The sequence below is a fragment of the Rutilus rutilus genome (assembly GCF_951802725.1).
Source record: "Rutilus rutilus genome assembly, chromosome: 25".
Taxonomy (NCBI): Eukaryota; Metazoa; Chordata; class Actinopteri; order Cypriniformes; family Leuciscidae; genus Rutilus; species Rutilus rutilus.
Genome location: NC_140229.1, coordinates 10,211,988 through 10,235,944, shown reverse-complemented (window position 1 = coordinate 10,235,944; position 23,957 = coordinate 10,211,988). Strand labels below are relative to the sequence as shown.

General features: G+C 39.9%; 1 protein-coding gene across 9 annotated transcripts in view; it reads left to right on the top strand.

The window, feature by feature from the left end:
• The window catches only part of fryb (furry homolog b), a 74,908-nt gene extending 50,997 nt beyond the window's left edge, over positions 1-23,911 (top strand). For 5 of the 9 annotated variants that reach the window (XM_084401290.1, XM_084401292.1, XM_084401285.1 and 2 more), the window contains 34 exons: positions 671-825; positions 939-1,038; positions 1,304-1,475; positions 1,710-1,966; positions 2,227-2,373; positions 2,466-2,634; positions 3,281-3,371; positions 3,530-3,612; positions 4,611-4,761; positions 5,875-5,978; positions 7,493-7,678; positions 9,510-9,711; positions 10,193-10,344; positions 10,455-10,642; positions 10,736-10,830; positions 10,995-11,602; positions 12,201-12,298; positions 12,794-12,970; positions 13,075-13,215; positions 13,317-13,499; positions 14,644-14,808; positions 14,979-15,053; positions 15,327-15,494; positions 17,013-17,210; positions 17,518-17,664; positions 17,880-18,040; positions 18,139-18,349; positions 18,922-19,071; positions 19,208-19,306; positions 20,489-20,572; positions 21,357-21,374; positions 21,773-21,883; positions 21,984-22,186; positions 22,479-23,911. In XM_084401290.1, the coding sequence (XP_084257416.1) occupies positions 671-825; positions 939-1,038; positions 1,304-1,475; positions 1,710-1,966; positions 2,227-2,373; positions 2,466-2,634; positions 3,281-3,371; positions 3,530-3,612; positions 4,611-4,761; positions 5,875-5,978; positions 7,493-7,678; positions 9,510-9,711; positions 10,193-10,344; positions 10,455-10,642; positions 10,736-10,830; positions 10,995-11,602; positions 12,201-12,298; positions 12,794-12,970; positions 13,075-13,215; positions 13,317-13,499; positions 14,644-14,808; positions 14,979-15,053; positions 15,327-15,494; positions 17,013-17,210; positions 17,518-17,664; positions 17,880-18,040; positions 18,139-18,349; positions 18,922-19,071; positions 19,208-19,306; positions 20,489-20,572; positions 21,357-21,374; positions 21,773-21,883; positions 21,984-22,186; positions 22,479-22,737 (5,508 nt within the window). In that variant the 3' untranslated portion in view covers positions 22,738-23,911. The remainder of the gene's footprint in view (positions 1-670; positions 826-938; positions 1,039-1,303; positions 1,476-1,709; positions 1,967-2,226; positions 2,374-2,465; positions 2,635-3,280; positions 3,372-3,529; positions 3,613-4,610; positions 4,762-5,874; positions 5,979-7,492; positions 7,679-9,509; positions 9,712-10,192; positions 10,345-10,454; positions 10,643-10,735; positions 10,831-10,994; positions 11,603-12,200; positions 12,299-12,793; positions 12,971-13,074; positions 13,216-13,316; positions 13,500-14,643; positions 14,809-14,978; positions 15,054-15,326; positions 15,495-17,012; positions 17,211-17,517; positions 17,665-17,879; positions 18,041-18,138; positions 18,350-18,921; positions 19,072-19,207; positions 19,307-20,488; positions 20,573-21,356; positions 21,375-21,772; positions 21,884-21,983; positions 22,187-22,478) is intronic. The other 4 variants (XM_084401287.1, XM_084401291.1, XM_084401286.1 and 1 more) reach the window with 3 other exon arrangements.
• Positions 23,912-23,957: the final 46 nt, after the last annotated feature.

Below are 23,957 nucleotides of genomic sequence, written 5' to 3'. Positions count from 1 at the left end.
CCCCAGAAAGGTAGTAAAGACATCATTAAAGTAATCCATCTGACTCCAGTGATTTAACCTCAATTTTATGAAGCGACATAACATAATTTACAACTTTTATTTACTTTTGTAAATTTTTAAATGCACGTTCACAAGAGCACCATGATTCATGCATGTTGTGTTGACACGACAGCAGGAGCAGACTTACGCACTGTCAACACAATACCGTCCAACACGTATGTGCTCGCACATTCACAAGAGCACAACGAAGCATGCATGTTGTTTTGACGCGAGAGCAGACGTTGCGTGAACACGCACGTTGGAGATTAATATATTTTATAAATAAAGTCGTAAATTATGTTTTGTCTTTTTGGCGCAAACAAAGCACTCACGTCACTTAAACTACTGGAGTTACATGGATAACTTTAATGTCTTTACTACCTTTCTGGGGCTTGAAATTGGTAGTTGCGTAGGCTGTCAATGGAGAGGCGGAAAGCTCTCTGGTTTCATTAAAAAGATCCTCATTTGTGTTCCGAAGATGAACGGAACGGAAGTCTTATTGGTTTGGAACGACATTAGGGTGAGTAATTAATGACAGAATTAAATTGAAAGTGAAATAACCCTAATAGGATGGAAAAACTTTAATTCAGTAAAACACACATTTAAACACTTATGTTTATATCACTTGCAGGTGCATCGGCTTGGCTGTGAGGTTGTTATCTTACTCCTGGAACTAAACCCAGATCAGGTGAATCTGTTTAACTGGGCTGTGGATCGCTGCTTCACTGGATCATACCAGCTCGCTTCCGGATGCTTCAAAGCTATTGCTACTGTGTGTGGTAGCAGGTAATCAGAACCTTCATCACTGCCATGGTTACCCTTCATGATATTTCAAGATTTTGATGTCACTTTACATCATAATAAAAAAAATGTTATCTGTATTTTTTCTTACTTTTCAGAAATTATCCATGTGATATTGTGACCCTTTTGAATCTGGTGCTGTTTAAGTCATCTGACACAAGCAGAGAGATTTACGAGATATCCATGCAGCTTATGCAGGTACCTAACCTTTTTTTGTCTTTTTTGTGCTGGCTCATTCAAGCCAGTAGCTCAGATTTTTTACTTGTCTTTCCTGTATTTTCAGTGGCTGAAAGATTTATTTTTTGTTCCATATGTTAGAAAGTAATCTTTATACAAGTTTTTATTCCAAAAATAAATAAATTACTAGCTCCATGGAAGCTGTTAATTCATAATCACAATTTTTGTGGGGAACAATGACATACAGTGGAATTTTCTATTATTTTCTATTTTCTTTGTCGCTCAGGTTCTGGAGTCCAAGTTGTCTGTTTACTCAAAGAGGATTGTGGGGCAGAAAACAGGAAATATCCTGTATGGCACACATGGTCCTTTACCACCGCTATACAGCGTCTCTCTCTTCCAGCTCTCAAACCAGCTGGCCTGCATGTATCCTGAACTCACCCTGCCTCTCTTCTCAGGTAAGGTGTGCGTGTCTGTGTGTGTGACACACTTTCTCATGCTTTACAAGGAATACCTCTTAGCCACATGTTTGGATGTGTCACCAAAGTGTTGCCCTACTAAAGGCAAATAAACACCTACGTGTAAAAGAATGGGCCAGGTCAGGCGTGCTCTGTTATTGTACTGCAGTTCAACTTTTGAACTTGAACGCTAAACCTGCCTGCTTTTTTTCCCCTCCACAATCTCACATGCAGAGGTCAGCCAAAGGTTCCCCACCACTCACCCTAACGGCAGACAGATCATGCTGACCTATCTGTTGCCCTGGCTGAACAACATAGAGCTGGTGGACACAGGACTGCTCCCCCCCACCTCCAGCCCAAGCACCCCGGAGGAAGAGGCCCGTGAGCAGGCCGACAACCTGGGAATCACCCACAGGCTCAAGGGCAATGGCTGGGGCTCTCTACAGGCCACTTCACTGGTCCTAAACAACCTCATGTTCATGACAGCAAAGGTAAGAGGCGCTGCGGCTATTGCTTAAATACCAGCTGTGGTGATGGCTCGACCCAATACGAAAGAAAAGTCACAAATTAGATCTCTTTAATATCTAAGTTGTTTGTCCTAGACTGCAAAGAGTTGATTATTCATTATGCAAGAATTGTTGTCTCACATAACGTTAGGGAAAAATACAATGCTGTAAAAGTGTACAAGATTGCCCCTTTAAAGGTTCTACAGTCAACTAAGATGTTACTGTTGTTGGTTTTTTATTATCAGTATGGAGACGAAGTTCCAGGTCCTGAAATGGAGAACGCCTGGAATGCTATTGTGTCCAATGACAAGTGGAGTAACAACTTGAGAATAACGCTGCAGTTCCTCATAAGCTTGTGTGGAGTCAGCAGCGACACCACACTGCTGCCATATGTAAGGAAAACACACATACAGACACTCTTAACCCACATGGTCATTTTATTAGATCTATATAATGGACTAAATTTGTCTCTAACTGTTTTTAGATTAAGAAAGTGGTGATATTTCTGTGTCGGAATAACACCATTCAGACCATGGAGGAGCTGCTCTTTGAGCTTCAGCAGACAGACCCGGTAAACCCAGTGGTTCTACACTGTGACAACCCACCGTTCTACCGCTTTGCTGCCAGCAACAAGACTTCGGTCGTGGCCTCAGGTGAGGCACATATGATCCCCCACTTGGAGATGCCTAGATGTCTGCCAGTAGTACTGATTTTGGTTACACTTTATTTTAAGGTGACATAGTTACATTAATATTGCTCAGTAGTTAATTGAGTAAGTACAATTAACTTCATGTGCTTACTGTAGAGTTACGGTTAGGTTTGATTTAGGGTTAGTTACTTGTAATTGCATTAATTTATTGTTATTTCTATAGTAAGTTAATGTAGTAATGTATACGTCACCTTAAAATAAAGTGTTACCCTGATTTTTACTTGGTCTGGTGACATTTTGAATTAAAATTTTTAAATCTTTACATTTCTAAGATCAACTTTGAAACTAATGACCATGAAATTACTTGCTACGCTATGCAACTTTTATAATAATGGTCAATAATCTGTAAATTATTGCATGAACTATTCAATTATTAAATAATTCATTCTATAAATTAACAAATAGGTTTGTTTAAACATAAATGTAGTACTAGTTGTGACTAGCAGTCGAGCAGTGACAGTTCTTTGGCTTTGTGACATCTTTATTGGCGAACCCTGTGTTGTATCCAATGCTGTGAATCTCATAACCAAACGCATGGTTCTGACTTAATGTTAAATTAATTAGTTTTTTTTGTTTGTTTGTTTGCAAAGGCACAACGTCTAGCAGTAATACAATAGTGGCCGGGCAAGAAAATTTCCAGGAGACAGATGAGGCAAAGATCACCAGAGAGAATGTAGAGAGGTGCATCTTTCTTTATGCAACTGAGATTTAAAAAAAAAAAAAAAAAATGTAGCTACTAGGTTGTTAAACAGCCTGTTACATGTTAAGTCAATATGCATTTTAGGATGCATGTGCATTCTATGTTCCCTAACATGTGATTTGTGCACACATTTACTCAGGTTGAGCAACGCAGCACGGGCTCATAACCGTCTGGAATCACGTTACAGCAACAGCTCAGGAGGTTCTTATGATGAGGAGAAGAGTAAGTTCTTCATCTGACCCGTATTATGGACGTAGTTATGGACGACTTTTTGATTCACAAGCCCTCTGTGCACCTCCAGACTTTATAGGTTACAGCCAGTAATCCCTGAGATTACAAGAACAGAGCAACAGATGGTTCACAGCTGTCAATCCACTCACTGACACATGTAGCTGAGGATACATTTACACTCTTTGTTTTACAGCTGTAGATTTCTAACAGCTGATATCTGTACATGTGACTTACCAGTTAGCACATACTGTATTTACCAAAAATACATGCTTAGTACAGCATTAAGCCTCCGTTTTAAGGAATTCGGTTCTGAAATTGAGGTCACATTGCATCCTTTTGTCTGTATGTATTTTCACTATTTGCGTGTCAGCCAGTTGTGCACATGTATTTGTGATTTGGGTGTGGGAGCCGACAGCTTTTGTCCTCTCTACATACCTGTCATGACAGCTGATGGACGGGTGGCAACATGTCAGCTCTAATGGAGAGAAATGATTATCTGAATGGATGATGTGCTCTAAAACGACTCCTCACACCAAATGGTCATTTGAATTGACAGACTGAAATTTCTCTTTATTTTAATAATTAATTCAAATCAATTCATTATTTTTACATAATTTTTTTAATGATAGATTGTCAGTTTATTTAGAATTATTACAATTCTTTCAAATTAATCTAAAGATAAAATTGTATTATATTATACTACATGAATGTAGAAATTTGCAGGAGGGATTTTAGAAATGTTTCCTGATTGATTTCGATTATAGAAACTCAGATTCAGTTTATTCAACTACAGATTTAATATTAACTGTATGTGAAACTAAAGACTATCAGATTGACCAATCAGAAACTAATCAAAGCATTCTGTGGTCAAATGTTGTATAGTGGTGCTAAACTGATTTAGATTTGTTTACCTGTTCATGTTAGGGTCCTGATCACTCTGTTTTACGACGATGTCTAGATTTTTTTTAATGCCAATTGTGTGTTGGCAGATGACCCTCTGCCTCCATATGCCGCCTGGCTGATCAGTGTATTGGAGAGTAACAGACCTCAGCCTCTCCCCATGCCCGTAAATGGAGGCTGTTGGGCCCCGCTCGTGGACTACCTGCCCGAGACCATCACTCCACGGGGACCTCTTCACAGGTACTGCCCAAACTTTTAATCTACTCTTTGCTTCCTTTGCAATTTCATGAAGTCAGACTTATTCGAACAGAAGATTTATGAAAGGTCTTAAATGTTCAAAGTCATTTTGTCCCTTTTGTGTTTGAAATTTTACTACCCTCCTACAAAAATTCCTCACACATACATGACTTGGAAAACATTTACAAAGACACATGGATTCATACAATAAAGTCATCTTTACAGAGTCTGTTTTGTTCATGTTCAGCGGATTAATTTTATTTACCCAATCCCATAAAACTCACTTGTGTTAGTTTGCTCCGGCATTTTACAGCAGTTACCCTCAGCTCTGTTTTGTTTACAAGAGAGGAACTGTTGTTCCGTTACCATGACAACAGTGATTCTTACCAGCATCCTTATGACGTTAAGTGATTTTTTCGGGAGGGAGGAATGGGCGGTCAGGCATGCATCAGAGGGTGGTACATCAACGTGTTTTACATTTTTATAAACCATCTGTCAAGTTAATCAGATATGTGCAGACTCGCACTGACATCTGAACAGCAAGATATACATCAAAACTCGGGTGAAGTTATTGAAAATATGAGCATAATTGCATAACAGGAATATCTGCTAAAAACTCTCCTTTGTGTATTCTGTCTGGTTATACACAAGCCAAATGAAGAGATCATCTGTCTATACCAGTCTGCAATTTCATGGATCTTACATTTTATTTGGTGATTCATGGTCACAGCTCTCCCTGACTCTGTATGCCAATAGTGCAATAGTGACGAGACGGCATGAAATATTGGACAATATTTGTTCACAAAGATTGTGAATTGTAAAAGTAATTCGATGAATGCAGTTACTTAATATGTATATCTCTCAGCCGAAAGATCAATTCACACTGCACCGAACGACGCCGACTGGCGGCAACAGACTCTTTGTTGGGCTTTGTTGGATGAGTGTGTTACCCCTGTTACCCCTCTGCTTTTTGCCGATTGAACATGTTGAATCGGCGAGGGTCGGTCTTGGAATCTGAGAAGTGACGTACTGTAATCTGGGGACTGTCGGCGTTGATCTGTGTCTGTCGGTGTCGTGTGATTTGGCCTTAAAACTGTTCTTGCTGTATTCTGACAGGTGCAACATAGCTGTGATCTTCATGACGGAGATGGTGGTGGACCACAGTGTGAGAGAAGACTGGGCCCTACACCTGCCGCTGCTTCTTCATGCTCTCTTCCTAGGTAAGCACTCTTTTTTTCATCTCTTTGTCTCTCTTTCTTTTCAATGTTATTAAAATGTGGGGGAACCCCTTATCCAGTGTTTACTCTTTTCTTAGCTGAAAAAAAAAAAACTATGAAGGAGTGTGTGTTTGTGTCTGGGTCTCTCGCTGTGAGAACGCACATCTTTTGTCTGGTCTATACTGTATAGTTCCCGCATTCTCCACTTTAATTCACCCCAGCAGGCTGTCTGAATAACCAGCACAACAATGTCAAAAATGTGAAAAATGTCTGTAATGGAAAATGAGGAGGAGAAGGAAAGAAAGAGGGCTGGCGAAATGCCATCTACTCATGGCTTATCTCTCTTAGGGCCCTATCTTGCACCCAGCGCAATTGACTTTGTACACCGACGCATGTTTCATTCCTATTTTGCACCCGCGCAAAGCGCGCTTTTCCCTCCACAGAAGCACGTCGCTAAACTAGGGAATGAACTTGCGCTCTCTGGGCGGTTCAGCGCAAAAAAGGAGGCGTGTTTTGGCGCAAACGTTCCCTGGTGCTATTTTACTGTTCCATAAAACAATTGCGCCACTGGCCAGAAAAAACCTAGTCTAAAGTCAGTGACGCGTTGCGCGTTGTTCATTATGCTATTTTAAGGGCGCATGCTTGACCATAATGTATAGAGTGCACAAACGCTCATACACTGTGATTCTCTAATCTACACAGAAGCAGCAGTTTTCATTTTTGCAAATCATATTATTACAAACGATAGATAGATAGATAGATAGATAGATAGATAGATAGATAGATAGATAGATAGATAGATAATTTATTATAAATATAATAATTTATTATAAAAGCATACATCTAGCTTACACATTTACCACATTATTATATGCCTGTTTAGCCGAAGCTAATTTGGGTGTGTTTCTCCCATCCCCAATGTCACTTCTCTCTCTTTTACGGCCGTGACGAGAGCGTTGCTCTCCTCGGCTGTGAACCGCTCTTGACGCGCGCCTGGCAAATCCGCCGTTATAATAGCAATACGCCAAGGAAAAAGTGCGTCTGCTCTTAAAGGGAATGTGAGATGATGCTCTGATTGGTTTATTTCACGTTACGCCCAAACCACACCTATGAATAATGAAGCTACTTCAGACCAACCCCTTTTAGATTTGCGCCTGGCGCAAGAGTCATTTATCCCGCCGGGAAAATAGCAACAGCGCCGAGACCCGCCCACAAAGTTACTTGCGCTTTGCGCTTTGACACTTGCGTTTCAGATCGTTAAAATAGGGCCCTTAGACTCTTTATGTCATCAGCACCTTCAGCCAAACAATGTGTTTCTCTTTATGTCTTTTGACTAGAGGCACTAGTCTGTATGTATGTATGTTGTGTTATCCACGTTATACAACAGTGGGAACACCCTTTGAAAGTCATTTAGTTCATGTTCAGAATATGTTTCATTCCTGTCTACTTCACTGGCTTCTGTTCTATTCATCTCAAATCAGTTCAGTTCATTTACCTTTGTATCTCTGTCCTCTCAGGTTTGGATCATTACAGGCCGGAGGTGTTTGAGCACAGCAAGAGGTTACTCCTGCATCTCCTCATCGCCCTCTCCTGCAACAACAATTTCCAGGTCATCGCCTCTGTCCTGTTACTAACCAGAGAGATCGGTGACAACAAGACCCTCACTGTTAAATCCAGCTACCAGCCTGAATACCACTACACAGGTACAATCAGTTCTCAACCCAGAGTCCCATGCTTCAAATACAACATGACATAAAAAGACACCACCAAACCGAAATAAACATTCACAGACAGTTTCTTCATAACATTGCACAAAACCAATTCCAATTTCTCGCTAGAAGATTTGTTTCAATTCCCATAAGAAAAAAATGTCTTTGAGCAGACTGTGCTCAGATATCAAGATATCAAAAGTCTGGCTGAGAACAGCAAAGTGGACACTCAAATTAAACATGATCTATGAAGAACAACCTGTGAAATATTCCTGGGTACAGTCATTGTTTCTTTATCCACAGTTCTTCAACATTTCAGTCCTGCCAACTTGCACAGCAAGATCAATGCACAAAAACCACAAATACCTTGCCTTACACTCTCCTGACCTAATTTTGTCACTTCACCTGCAGCACAGAGCAGTCACTAGTTATGTTTCCATCCAAAGTTGCGAATTTAACTTGTGCGCAAATTTGGAATATAACGCATAAAACATTTGCGAATAAAGCACCGTTTCCATCCCATGTGCTCAAGAGATCAAAATCATAGTTTCCTGATAAACTGGCGATAAATATGACTAAGAAAAATGGAAGTTGATGCAGTAGGAGTAGCCACTATATATAGTAATGTTGTTTGTATAATATATTACTCCTCAGAGCGCGCATACGAAACGCAATAAACGCGATCGCCGATCATGTTAACTTGCTTTCTGAGGCGGATACTTGCTGTTTGGGAAGGCAGTCATTTAAGACAGTTCTGGGAGGTAATTATACCGAACCACTTTGACAACAGACTTTGCTTAGGCATTTCAAAATTACCAAACAGCATTTCAGATTCTGTGCAATGAGATCGGTCCGCTGGTTGATCCAGTTATGCCATCCCATCGAAAAAGTTGCATCTGTTTTGATGCGCATCGAGAAATTTATTCGGTAAATGTGTTTCCATCTTAGTTTTTATGCACATTTTTTTAATTTATGCGCATCTTGTCATTCCCATACAGTGTTTTTTTATGTGATATCCCAAAATTTGCATAAAAATAGGTAGATGGAAACATAGCTAGTGTGAACTACTGAGCATAAGATTCACCTACATTTACTAAACAGCTTGAATTTACAATGAGGAAGTAGGTTACTATTATTAAGAAAAACCCCAAGGGTTAGGATTTAACTTTCTTTGGCATAGAATTCAAAGTATTTTTGGCAGCTGTTTGTCTTTCCTACTATAGAAGAGACTGAGATGGAGGTAATTAGGCCAGACTCTATGCCAAGTCCCAATTTGCATAATGACTTAGGGTTTTCTAGCACTTAATCTTTCATCCTCCACGTGCACTGCACTGATGTTTTTGTTTCCTTGTTTAATGATATCTGAATAAACACAATTAAAGCTTGGAATACATCTCACATTTTTTAGATATTTTTTTAGATAAGTGTGGTTCATATGCTTATCTTACAGACCTGCAGCAAAGACTACAGGTCTGTAAACCATGATAGGTGAATTAGCTAAGGCTAATTTTAAAACCAGGCCACAGACACAATTATAAGAAATAGGAAAACAAAAATGTTTAAGAATTTACAGTTTTGCCCCTGGTTTAACAGACAAGGCTTAAGCCTAGTCCCAGACTAAAATTAATGTTTGAGCTGTTTTAACTGAAAGCAACTTGCACTGACTGTTTTTTCTTAGGCATGTTTATAAAAGCTACTTAAATGCCCTAATTGAACTAAGGCCTAATCTTGGCTTAATCTAAGTCCTGTCTGTGAAACTGGGCCTTGCAGTACTATTTATAACCTGCTTGCACTACATCACTAAACCACACTCTCGTCTGAACAGGAGGATTTGACTTCCTGCGAGAGTGGCAAGCGTCACCAGTGGCGGATTCTGGACTAAGCTCATCCTCCACCTCCTCCAGTGTGAGCCTGGGAGGAAGCATTGGGAACCTGCCACAAATTACAGCTGACCTGGAGGAGCTGGACGAGTCCTCCACAGATTCAGATGAGAAAACCAACAAGCTCATTGAGTTCCTCACCACCAGGTATGTGGCAATTATAGATGTATAGCAGTTGTTTCAATATATGCGGATGAACATAGACTAAAACGCAAATCAGTCTTTTTCCCTTTAAAAAGGAGGAGTCAGATGCTGATCTAGAATGCATAATGATAATCAGAATGACGACAAAAATGGATAGTGCATCAACGATCAAATATTACAAAGCTCACACATCCCCTAGTGGCCAAAGAACACTTTTTTTTTTCTTTTTTTTTCTTATGTTTATTATTATTATTTAAAATTATTCTTATTACTTTAATTCGTTTACTAAAATAATTATTTTACATTTATTTTCATTATTTTACATTTGAAATTCTCACACATGCAATTTGATAAATATGTTATCCACATATTTTTTGCATTTTTTCTTCAGCAAAACTTTTGGGGATTTTCCAGGGTCAGTAAATCAGGCAGTTAGAGAGTAGTAGTTCATGTATTTGTGATTTTGGTGGTGGTGGTGGTACAGTGCATGGAGTACTGTCCTGTCCTTACTCAGGGCTTTTGGACCGCTTTGGTGCCACGAAGACATCACGCCGAAGAACCCCAACTCTAAGAGCGCAGAGCAGCTCACCAACTTCCTGCGGCATGTGGTCTCTGTGTTCAAGGAGTCCAAATCAGGTAATTACCAAACATTTTAGTGCATTTATGTTTCATATTGACAGAATTAAATATCTTATACATTACATTGGCACAGTGTTTGGTTGATAAGCATCTTTGTCATGTGTCAGATTTCCACCTAGAGCATCAGCTGAGCGACGTTGCTTTGCAGACGGCCCTCTGCAGCTCCTCCCGCCATTACGCTGGACGCTCGTTCCAGATCTTCCGAGCCCTGAGACAGCCCCTCTCTGCCCACGCCGTGTCCGACCTGCTTTCACGCCTCGTGGAGGTTGTGGGGGAGCACGGGGATGAAGTACAGGTGTGTATCCATCAACCAGAGTGTTAAATATATCTGTTTGCTCTTACTTTTCAATCTCTTTGCTATAGTTTTTAATGTTATTTTGCTTTCCAGGGTTACGTCATGGAGATTTTACTTACTCTGGAGTCTGTTGTGGATAACTTAGCTGAATGTCTGAACAACAGTGAACTTATGGCAGCTTTGACAAGGTTAGAATTTCATGCTGTACTTTATGCTTTCCTACTAATTCAACCTAGTAAAAATATTTTATAACTACACTACCATTCAAAAGTTTAGGATTAGTAAGATTTAAAAAAAAAAAAAAATAAGACTTTTGTTCAGTACATTCCTGCAATGTCTCTTCTACAAACAGAGATTCATCACCAGACTTCCTGGTGAGCGGGAAGCTCAACCCAAACCGTAAGAGCACAGGGCAGCTGAACCTGCACCAAGAGACTAATGAGCGGAACAGGCACCAGCGCAGTTACTCCGTCCCCAAAAAGTTCGGTGAGAGCGGGGAAAACTCGTCCTCCAACCCTCCTCGCAGTGCCACGTTGGACCGCATCCAAGCCTGTACCCAACAGTGTCTCGCTCGATCGGCCCGCAGCACGTCCTCCAACTCCACCCGTGCCGACACAAGTGTCATCACCGACCCCTCCCACTCCAGTCACCCAGCAAACTTGCTCGCCACCATCTTCTGGGTGGCGGTGTCGCTCATGGAGTCGGACTTTGAATTTGAATACCAGATGTCATTGAGGCTGGTTCACAAACTGCTGGCTCGGGTTCCATTGGATCTGCAGGAGAACAGGGAGAGACTAGAGAAGCTCCAGGGTCAGCTGAGGTGGAGTGGCTTTTCCGGACTGCAACAGCTGCTCCTAAAGGGATTCACTTCTCCAGCTACAAATGATCTTACGCTTCAGTTGTTCTGTCAGCTCACGCCTGTTTCTCGAGTGCCAGTGGTGGACACATCGCAGGCTATAGGTGGGTAGTAGAGAAGATACTTGTACTGGCACTTTCTTAAAACTTGTTTATATACTGTAGGTCTAATGTGGCTAAATGACTTGAAAGCAGTGGCAAACTGTGTATTTATGATTGCTTTTTACTCCTTATTCGATCGGTTTTAGACTTTGTCTGTGTCCAAACAATTAGTGTGTGTGTAAATGTTTTAAATGTTAATAATAGGCCATTTGGTAATTAAATTGTCATCATTGGTACTTAAATTGTCAATTGTACATCTCCGCAAACATAGTATGGTTTTTTATGCTTTTGTACTGCCAAAAAAATTAAATAGAGCACCTAGAATTTTCATTGTTCAAAATGTAACTGACAACGATGATGTCATTGCAGTTTGTTATTTGCATATGCATTACGATTGGTCTACTAGTGTTGACCCTACGCAAAACAAGATGTGTTGATGTAGTAGGGATGAAGCCTAAAACCCAAGCTTACTTTTGTTTTAAAATCTTGTGACAGGGTTAAGACTATTATGAGTGTTATTGTTGAATATTGATTGTTTGTGATATTTAGCAAGTTTTCTGATCTTACACATAATTGTATGTTTTATTTTCTGTCTGCTCAGGTTTTCCTTTGAATGTGCTTTGTCTGCTGCCTCACTTGGTGCAACACTTCGGTAGCCCTACGCAGTTTTGTAAAGAAAGTGCTGAGAGGATCGCACAGGTCTGCCCCGCCTCCTTTTCTCTACACACTCCTACTATAAAACACACCCTTGACTTCATTAATATTTACACCTGAATGTGAAGACTCATTCTCAACACCTAATCCTGTATTATATCCCAACTCATAACTCTTTTGTTTTCTTGTAACAAGAAAACTATCACGTATTTAAATAAAATCTCAGCTAGTGTGCATATTTCTGGTGTCTTATTTTTGATTAACAAAGTGTCAGTCTGTTGTAGAATACATTCTGTGTATGTGATAAACAATTGGCCACCAAAAATAAAATATTAATAATATTACATCATACAAGTATAAAAATAATATGAGCTCCCAAATACATTCAATATAAAAAAAAAAATATATATATATATATAAATATATATATATATATATACACAAGCTATGTCAGTAGTAGTCAGTGCATACTAATAATATTTATTTTTGAAACACAATTACACATGTATTTGACTGTTTATGGTGTGGTGTCTATTCTAGGTGTGTCTAGAGGAGAAAGACAAGAACACTAAACTATCTCACCTGGCTCATGTAATGACCCTGTATAAGACTCGTTCCTACACCAGAGACCCCTTCTCGTGGGTTAATGTGGTCTGTCGCTACCTGCACGAGGCTTTCTCTGACATCACGCTCAGTCTTGTGACATATATGGCTGAGGTGAGATGTCCTGACAGGCTTAAATATCCTCAAGCATAAAATTACAAAATGGTAGATATGATGTTGCTTATGCAGTTTTAATACCAGCTGACCTCTCTTCATAGTTGCTTGATAAAGGATTACCCAGCATGCAACAGCCCCTGCTGCAGATCATCTACAGTCTGCTGAGCCACATGGATTTGGTAGGAATTCAGGTCAAACCTTTCAATGTAGAGGTGCTAAAGACCATTGAGAAATTTGTACAGGTGAGATCCTTTCTGCTAAACCACTTGAAGTAGGATTAATCTGGTCATTTAAAAGAATTTTGATCTGATTTGTCATACCAATATGTGTGTGTCCTCTATAGACAGTTCACTGGAAAGAAGCTCTGAACATTTTGAAGCTGGTCGTTTCCCGCTCAGCCAGCCTGTCCCTGCCGTCCTATGCCCATGGTGATCTAGCCCACCTGGAGGTTAGCCGTATGATGTGGGATGGCTCATCTAAAGCCCTGCCAGGAAAGACTCTGGAATTCCATTTTGACATATCCGAGGTACTTTACTTAGTGTGCACAATATATTTTGTCGTTCACTTGTTGAAATGCATGCGGTTTTTTGTTTGTTTGATGAAGGCACAAAAACCATTAGGCCTAATGCTTTACAAAATATCAGTTTTCTATGCAATTACACGCAACAGGTTCTCTGACTCATTCACCTCTTCAGGCGCGGCCATGTTGTTGTTTTTGAGCATGCATTTGTTATCAGATCCCATGAAGGGCGCAGCCCCTTTTCCTTTTGTTTTTGGTACATTTTAGGCTAAAGGAAAGTCGAGTTCTCAGCTTGCTTTCAGGTGGAGAAATGGGGATAATACTCAACGGAAGTTCGGAGAGATGTGTTTTGACTGCATTTGTGATTAATAACCTCTCAGATTAATGTGTTGGTGGATGTAATGAGGATTTCTGAGGGTTTCTTCTGAAACCTAATGAATAGGTAGTGGTCTTTTAGGGCAACTTCTAGGGAAAGTGACTGCTTTTTATGTGAATTTTGACACTAAATAGGTCAAATAACATAAAGCAAAATTAAATGAAAATGTAACATTATTATTGGACAACCCAATATTGTTTAAAATCTTGGGTTGTCCAATAATAATGTTAAATTTCATAGTCAGTTTCTGGTTATACTCATTTGCATTTAATATGACATCTGATCTAAAACAAGGAAGTCTATAATACCTGGAGAAAGCTATCTGTTTGCATTCCCATTCATGATTCCAGTTCCATTCAGGAACCACCAGAAGTACTGCTTTCTCCAGTTATAACAAAGACCTCTTTAGAGCCAACTTTGTGTATGATTTCCCTCTTGTGGCTTCATGTGCAACTACAGGAAACCCTCTCAGTTCCTAGAATTGAGTTTTTGCCTCTTATCCACCCTGATGGAAGCAGTGATATCCTGTCCAGATGGAGTGGGTCCACACTGATAAGGAGTCCAGCAATTAGGCTGTTTTTCCACACATGCTTGTTTATCTACAGGAAGACTGTGACTCATGGGTAGTGTGAGTCTATGAGTGTCCGTGCTCAGGACCTGTTGTTGTGCTGGTGTGCTTATGTTTTTGTAGGGGGTTACATATCTATGTTCAACTTTTATTGTAATATATGTTTGTTTAATGCCATGTGTTTTTATTCATGTGTTTGTGTCCAGACACCGGTTATTGGCCGCAGATATGATGACCTGCAGGGATCTGGAGGAAGAGATGGGAAAGCCCGTGTGATCGCAGTGACCCGTAGCACGTCCTCTACTTCTTCAGGGTCCAACTCAAACACCGTCCTGGTGCCAGTCAGCTGGAAACGGCCACAATCATCACAGGTGACTAACATTTCATGCTGTTCATGTCTGTCATGGTATGAAGGAGGGGAACTTTTATTTCTTTGGGCTGTTCTGAACATCGTCTTTTAATGTTTACCTGTGATACTATGAAAATCTTGATGATTCTATCAGTCTGCTTTTTCAGCTGGTAATTTCCTTTTGTTTCTCAGAAGCGAACGAGAGAGAAGCTGGTGAACGTTCTGTCACTCTGCGGACAGGAAGTTGGCCTCACCAAGAACCCGTCTGTGAGTCCCCACTGTCATTCCTGGGAAGACACTGTATGTAGACAACCATACTTTTTTTTTTATTATGAGGAAAGACACTTATCACTTTGGTCTTATAGAATGCAGGAATAATAGATTACATCTGTGTTTATTTCATATTAATTAAAGCCCTAATTATCGTGCATCTATTGCTATAACAAATGAAGTATAAGCCTATAAGACTTATAAGACATCTTAGTAATGGGACCATTGCATACTCTACGCTGACTCCACTGTCATGTTTATTTGCCTCAGGTGATCTTCTCATCCTGTGGTGATCTGGACCTCATGGAGCATCAGCCCAGTCAGGTGTCCTCTGAGGATGGGACCCGGGAGGACACCCTGGATGATACCACCTCAGAGCAGCAGTTCAGAGTCTTCAGAGACTTTGACTTCCTAGACGTAGAGCTGGAAGATGGAGAGGTCAGTAGAAAACCTGGTATCATTTATTTATGTTATAATGTAAATTATTATTTACATTCAAATATGTTTGATTTAAAAATATATACACTACAATTGAAAAGTTTTGGGGTTTTTTTTTTTTACTTTGATTTGCATTAAATTGAATTCAGAAAATTCTGAATGTCAGAAAAGACATTTATAACATTAAAAAATATTTCTATTTCAAATAAATGCTGTTCTTTTGAATTTTGTAATCAAAGAATCCTGGCAAAAATTGCTTCACGGTTATATATTAAGCAGAACAACTGTTTTCAACTGATATTAATAAGAAATATTTCAGCACCAAATCAGCATATTAGAATGATTTCTGAAGGATCATGTGACACAGAAGACTAGAGTAATGATGCTGACAATTCAGCTTTGCCATCACAGGAATAAATAACATTTTAAAATATATTGAAACAGAAACAATTTTTTATTATTATTGTAATAATATTTCACAATATTACTATTTTACTGTGAGTAGAAGAGACTTATGTCAAAAACATTTACAAAATCTTACCGACCTCAAACATTTGAATGGTGTAGTGTGTATATATTTTAGTTATATAGATATAGATTTATATAGAATAAATGACTTAGGAACTGAAAAGATGTTGATTTCAGAGTTACAATTCCCGTCCCTACTAACAAAAACCCAGATCCTTTCAACTTTATTTCCTTATTCCTTCAGTTATTTCTTTCATGTTCTCTCTGGATAATGAGTTAACTCTTTTGCTCTGATAAGAGACTGCCTAACTAATGTGCCCATTGCTTTTCCTCTGGACATTCTCACTGTGTAGCTAACACTTTCTCTCTTTCTCTCCTGTGCTGCCATAGGAGCTGCAGGTAAGAACAGCTGTGTTAGCATGTGACATAGAGAATGGCAGAGATCTTGTTTCCATTCCTGCTCAGAATCACTGAGAACTATATGTGTCAGTCACGTAGACTCTCATCTATCAGGCTGCTGTTGCTAAAGAGATTAGATAAAGAATTTTTTGATGTGTTCGATTCATGGATGTCATATTACATACTATAGAAATTCATGTTAGAAGCATCTCATTTGAATATTTTTTTGTTTTGTTTCATTCATATTAAATCATTCCTCACTACTTGTTTTTGTTTTGTGAGAAAACTATTAAAATTCAGATTGTTTCAAATGCATATTGTAGAAAACTGCTGGTCTACAATCCTTAAAATCAGGACTTTGTTTCCCCTAGACTACAAAGAAGATAACTAGTATTTTTTTTTTTCATTCGCAAAGTCAGAAACCTTAAACGTAGAGGCAGATATTGTATTTCAGATATTGTTTCATATTTCAGATATTGTTCTACTGTATTTACTGTCTGTTTGCACGTGTTCTTCATTTTTGCATGATTGATTAGAAGTGTGTTGTGTCTACTTCCTGGGTCCTAAGAGGGCCAGAGTGGTGCACACCCAACATCAGCTCATGCTAGAAAGAATAGCTGCTGAATCAGTGCTGTGTGTATGTTTTAATAGGGCGAGAGTATGGATAACTTTAACTGGGGAGTGCGCCGACGCTCTCTGGACAGCACAGACCTGACTGAGCTCCTGGAGGAGAGCCAGCACTCTGACATCACCCCCTGCATCGGCCTACACGACCCCCAGCAAGACTCTGATGACTCCTCTGAGGAAGAGTCCAATTCCACCAGCCAAAGCCTCTCCCACTCTCAACTAGTATGTTCCATCTATCTATCTATCTATCTATCTATCTATCTATCTATCTATCTATCTATCTATCTATCTATCTATCTATCTATCTATCTATCTATCTATCTATCTATCTAATGTTCAATCTGTCTATCTGTCTATCTATCTATCTATCTATCGATCGATCTATCGTTCTATAGTTCTTTCATTCTATCTATCTATTCTAATAATACTATCTGTCTGTCTGTCTATGATACTACCTAGTGTTTGTCTTATTGTTTGTTTGGTTTAGCCTAATGGTATTTTTCTAAAGCTGGGCATTTTCTGATTTCAGACCATGAACCTCTCTCCCTCAGAGGACACCAATCATACAGACTCTCTGTCCACTTCCTATGACACCACATCAGCTGACCCAAGTTCCCTTAATGCTGCAACACCTTGCTTGGGAACATCGCTTCCAGATGACCATATCATGCCGCGTGTATGTTTCAAATTACATTTAGCCCATTAAAGCTTCTTCAACGTGCCCAAATAGCACCAAACCTCGAAGCTAGATGTGTTGACATCTGCTTCAACATGCTGTTTGAAACTATTGCTGGCATGTTTGTGAGACTTAATTACCGACTAATTTAGATTTACTAAGAACATAAACTTTGAGGAGAGAAGATCAATAATGATCTTCTCACATCTTCACAGGTTTTACCAGAAGACGAGGAGGTAAATGTCCAAGAGGACGACCTGCCATTCGGTGTGAATGAGCTGCCAGTGAGGTTTGACTGCGGCTCTAGCGCGAATCTGGACCTTCCTGCAGAACAAAACCGAGCTGGAATCAACCAGAACCCAAACTCCCTGCCCAGGTTAATACTGATACACTTCACTACAGTTTTAAAGCATTAGACTACTGCTAACTGGAATGGTTATTTAAGGGTAACATCCTTTCTTCTGGTTTCCGTAGCTACCATTTTGGGGAGGACCGAGATGACCTGGATGAGCTGGGCTTTCCTCCTCCACCCTCCCCATTTTTCTCTGCCATCTTGGCAGCATTTCAGCCCACAGTGTGTGACGATGCCGAAGAAGCCTGGCGGAGTCACATTAACCAGCTGTTGTGTGATACAGATGGGTCTTGTGCCGTCTACACCTTCCACATTTTCTCTGCAATGTTTCAGGTAACATCACCCTTATATGTACACAAAGCAGTTCTCACATTTTGGAAGACTGCAGGGAGTGGACCTCTGTCCTTATTTCGTGGTTCATGATATAATGTCTCAGTTCACATTATATTCACACTGGTGTTATAGGAAGCCAAACTATTAGGATATAGTAATAATAATAATGCCTTTATATTATCATTATTGTCATACCAACAAAAGTAATACTGTATATTACTATTGTAATACAACTGTACTGTAAAATAAATGTAAATTAGAAGTAATTTTTTGCAATAAGTATATTATTTTACTTTACTGTAGAAAAATTACAATACTTTTGTCTTCATTTTTCACTTGCAAGAGTTAAACCCTCAAGCTTTTATTTTGGCGGAAAACACAATCGTACAGACCTTTTATGTTATCATGAGAAGTGTACATATATTTTCAGTTTATTATGAAACTGTGGCGGGACAGATTCGATTCTGACAGGCCACCAGAGTCTACATAATTAACTGGAAACACTGGTTAATTAGAAGCCCATAAGTATTTATAACAATTAGCATTGTTAAAATTCATTTTTGTCTCTACAGAACATCCAAAATAAGTTCTGCTCCCTAACCAGCGATGCTGCCTGTTACCTTGGAGACGGCCTGAGGGGAATTGGGTCAAAATTTGTGCGATCATCAGAGATGTTGGCCTTATGCTCAGACTGTCCCACGCTGTACGTGGACGCAGAAACGGTCAGTGAATATTCCTCCCCAGCCGTGCTTCAGGGACCTCTCCTAACAAATTATTGAGAATCATTTTGTATATAAACTTTTAAATTGCAAGTCAGAAAGTATTTTGTTGTCTTTTATATCATCTGTCCTCCTGTAGATTGTTTCATATGGGCTTCTAGAAAAGATGAAGTTCAGTGTTCTTGAGCTTCAGGAGTATCTGGACACATATAACACCCGGGAGGAAGCCGCTGTCTCAGTAAGTCATTCTAACCTGTCAGGCTGCTCATACAGGACCACTGGAAGCTGCTACATTGAATTGAGTTGCTGAAATAGTTTATGCTACAAATGTGAATGAGACTTAAAGAGTGGAGGTTTGCCAATACTTCTCTAAGTGATCAGACTTATAATTTTCGCATGATGGATTATGAACCAGGCAAAAAAAATCCCATCAATTTACATTTACTTAAAGGGGGGGTGAAACACTCAGTTTCAGTCAATCTCATGTTAATCTTGAGTACCTATAGAGTAGTATTGCATCCTTCATATCTCCAAAAAGTCTTTAGTTTTATTATATTTATAAAAGAAAGATGGGCTGTACCGAGTCTTTCCGGAAAAAAACGAGCGGCTGGAGGCGTGCCGTGTGGGCGGAGCTTACACGCCGATAGCTAACAACACACAGACATTTGAAGCAGTTTTACTCACCGCCTGCGGTTCCAACGCACGGCCGTGAACCTTTATCGTTGGGACTGCTCCATCCTTAAGCATTAGATGATCTGCAAATCCGGCGTCGAACTAGGCTTTGTTTATAAAACAATCATCGTCAAAATGCAGGGAACAAACGAGAACACTTGCACAACTCCGTTGATGCTCTGGAAAAACAAACTCCATCCACTTGTCCCTTAACGCTGGGTTCTTTGGGAATCTGTGCAGGGTTGTCTTGCCCTGGCAACCAAAAACCCACTTCTTTGGTGACATTGACTTCCCTAAAGCCTTAGCCGAGCACAGCGCTTTGATGGGCGTACTGCTTTCGCTCTCTCGCTCTGGTCTACGGGTGCGCGCGCGCCCTTCCGGGAGAAGTGCCCTTACGACCTGTATAAGGAAATTCCGCCCCATGTGACGTCACACAGGCCCATACTCGAAAAAAACGTTCCGAAACTTGTGACAAACCGGAAGGAGTATTTTTGGCACAGAAATACTCCTTCAAACGTACAATTAAATTTTTGAAACTTTGTCCATGTTTAGCATGGGAATCCAACTCTTTAACAGTGTAAAAAACTCAGTATGCATGAAATAGCATTTCACCCCCCCTTTAAACTCACGCAGAACTGCTTGGCAGATGTAACACCCCAGCATCTAGGTGTCGGGGTACTTGTGTTTTAATTGTGAGACAGCTGTTTTGAATTTAGTCAAGCACATCCACTTTCTCCTCTTTCAACAGTGGTTGCAGAACTGCAGGTCCACATTTCCGAGGTATCCCGATGATGGTGTGATCACCTGTCAGCCTGGAGACTCTGAGGAGAAGGTGAAAGCTGCCGTCTGTGCCCTTTAAAATGAAATCTTCCATCATGCCATTGTTTACATGAAACCAACATTTATCATTTCTGATAGATTTGTACGTTACGGTATGGTCGTTATGATTTTTTAACGTGTTTGAAATGATTATATTATGATCGCCAAGGCTGCATACAGTAAACACAGTAATATTGTGAAATATTACAATTTAAAATAACTGTTTTCTATTTTAATATATCTTAAAATGTAATTTATTCTTGTGATGACAGCGCTGAATTTTCAGGATCATTACTCCAGTCTGTCACATGATCCTTCAGAAATCATTCTAACATGTTCATTTGGTGCTCAAGAAACATTTCTTATTATTATCAATACTTAATATTTGTGGAAACCATGATACATTTTTTTTCTGGATTCTTTGATGTATAGAAAGTTCAAAAGTCTTTTGCAACATTATAAATGTCACTTTTGGTCAATTTAATGCATCCTTGCTGAATAGAAACATTAATTTCTTTTAAAAATCTTACTGACCCCAAACTTTTAAATGGTATTGTATGCAATGCATTATTTCCTCACTACTCTTCTTGTCACTCGGTGCGCCTTCTTCTTGTCATCCTCTGCATGATTTATATGGGTTGGGTTGAATGCGACAGGCACTAATCTTCTAATTATGTGGATGGGATTTCTGAGCACAGTGGCACATATTCAGTCTCACAGATTGCATGCTGGGTATTAATGCTGTCTGTTTCTCCCTTCTCAACTCTTTCCTTTTTTATGACATGCTTGCTCTGCAGCAAATGGAAACTCTGGCTGTAAGTTTGAAACTAAGAACAGTTCTCTTTCTTGTTCATCTGTTAGAGTGAGTGATCTGTGTTTACAGCTTTATAGTTTAGCACATGCATTCAGTTCAGTTAGGGTTAGGTCAGCGAGTGTGTTAACATGCATGATATTACCCAAACCTATGCTTAGTAAGCATACTTTTAAGATCATATAAAATGTTTTTGAAGACTGTAGAAGTAATGAATCATTTAAAAATGTAAACATGGTTTTCATAAAACAAGTTTTTTTTTTTTATTGTTATGAGCATTTTTTGTGCATATAAACACACTCAGTGATGGAAGTTTGAGTTGTGTATTTATTTTTTGTGGCTGTTCATATGTGTGATTTCCCCTATTATATCATGTTACTAATGTATTCGTATCGTCCACAGCAATTGGAGTTGTGTCAGCGCCTCTACAAACTTCACTTCCAGCTCCTCCTGCTGTTTCAGTCCTATTGTAAACTTATAGGACAAGTGAACACCATCAGCTCTGTGCCAGAGGTACACAATGCACCTATGACCCCACTGAGACACCTCATGGTCATGATCCGATTGATTTTATTCAAACCTTACCCTTAATCATGTGCCTTTCAATCTGTAGCTTTGGAACATGTCTCGGGAATTGAGCGATCTGAAGAACTGCCTGCGGCTAGCTGAAGCCTCATTGGCTGGTGATCTAGTGGACCGGCAAAGGCACGGCTCCCAGCCCATCTTCCCCAGCTCAGAGGCAGCTGTACAGGCCATCCTGGAGTGCTTGAACAACAACGAGTTCTCTATGGCCATCCGCTACACTCAAGAGTGCAGGTGAGCTATGACACCACTAGGGAGAGGCAAAACTCTGTTAATTAGGTGGTAAAGACAACAATGAGGAAATCAAATTAAAATGTATTTTAGTTGTTATTTTTGGAGTCATGAAAATGTATTTGGTTTAGTTAGTTTTCCCCACTCAAGTTAGTTTTCATTTTCTTTAACAATAATACTGGTTTTTAATAGCATGTTAGTTTTTACTGTGGTCTTGAAATTGGAATTGAGTAGCATGACATTTTAATGGTATCAAAATGTTATTACTGTTATATAACTTTCTTCTGCTTTTTAGACGAATGTGGCCAAATGACATTTTCGGCGGTGGCTCAGAGGACGAGATCCAGACTCTCCTCAACGTCTACTTCCGGCACCAGACTCTGGGCCAAACTGGCACCTTTGCACTGGTCGGCTCGAACAAGGACATGTCCGAGGTCTGCACGAAGATCATGGAGCTTAACGGAGAGATCCGGGACATGATCCGTCGCGCCCAGGGGTACCAGGTGTTCTCATCCAGCCTCCTCGACTCCAGCGTGTCCGGTTTGAGTCTCTGACAGGAAGCCTGCGGCACCCCAGACCAGCCCTGGCCTGGACCCCCCGAACACTGGATCCCTCCATAGTCACCCAACCTCTCCTGCACCAGCCCTCATCCCATGATCCTCCACTCCTGCCACCCGCTCCAGGCCAGATCCAGTGTGACGTTTGGGAGTGCTGCCACCCTTTTGAGGGTTTAACACATAAAATTGTGCCCTTCTTAGGGAAACTTGCACGAGCATCCTTGACTGTACTAAATAGGAAGGGGCTCCTGAGAGTGAGCGTGTCCTCGGGTCCTCAAAAGTGCAGCAATAACGGAGAAACTGAGCTGCTCCTGCGAGATTCCTTGGATTGAGTCACTAAAATGCATCTTTTAATTATTGCACTATGTTGACGTTTCATGTCGTAAATCATGAGGAGAAGAATATATCCTGTTTGCTACTGAGAAATGCTGCCTTTTTGGAAAGGAAGCACCTGAGTGAGAACTGCTTGGTTTGTTTGTTAACATGGGGAATGTGCAATGATGGATCATTGAAACGGATGCCTTTCTACTGTAACTGTTCAAGATTGTCTTTAAAAGCGAACAGGACACGCCGCACAAATGAAGGAGGGACAAAGGATACTGTTTGTATGTCGTCGGTCATCGTCATGATACTTGTAACTGTTTAAAGCTGAGAGCTTGTGTCTTTGTGAACCTGTCCATCACTTACGTACCGCTAAATATCAGCCTCCGCACCTGCACAAAGACACGCAAACATGCTGACATTCAGCGATTTGTTCATACAACTGATAAGCTACGGCTAAACCTGATTCTACTTCAAGTGCTGATAAGTGATTGTTTGGCTGTTTTTCCAATCGACGTCCTGCGCTACGCCAAACACAGGCTCACCTTTAGGGTAAATTTGTATTTAAGAAATCAGTGTGTTGAACGTAGTTTTTGAAATTGTTTTTTGTCGGTTCAAGTTGCCAAGCATGCATCATTGTACTTTCGAGTTGTATTTATTAAAAGTGTATTTTATTAAAACGTTATTTGTATAAAGTGGAAAAGGGAGGCATCACATGAAGATTAGTCTTTCTCTAGTGCATGCCTAGACAGATTGCACATTGTAAAGCTTCTTTGAGAAAATGGTTTCTTTTCGTTCACTATGTAAATACTTAAAGCTTTTGTGAAATAAATTGTGCTTTCTTCATGTTGAGATTCTTCAGTTTGTTCATTTCAATAAGAAATGAGGAAATTCTG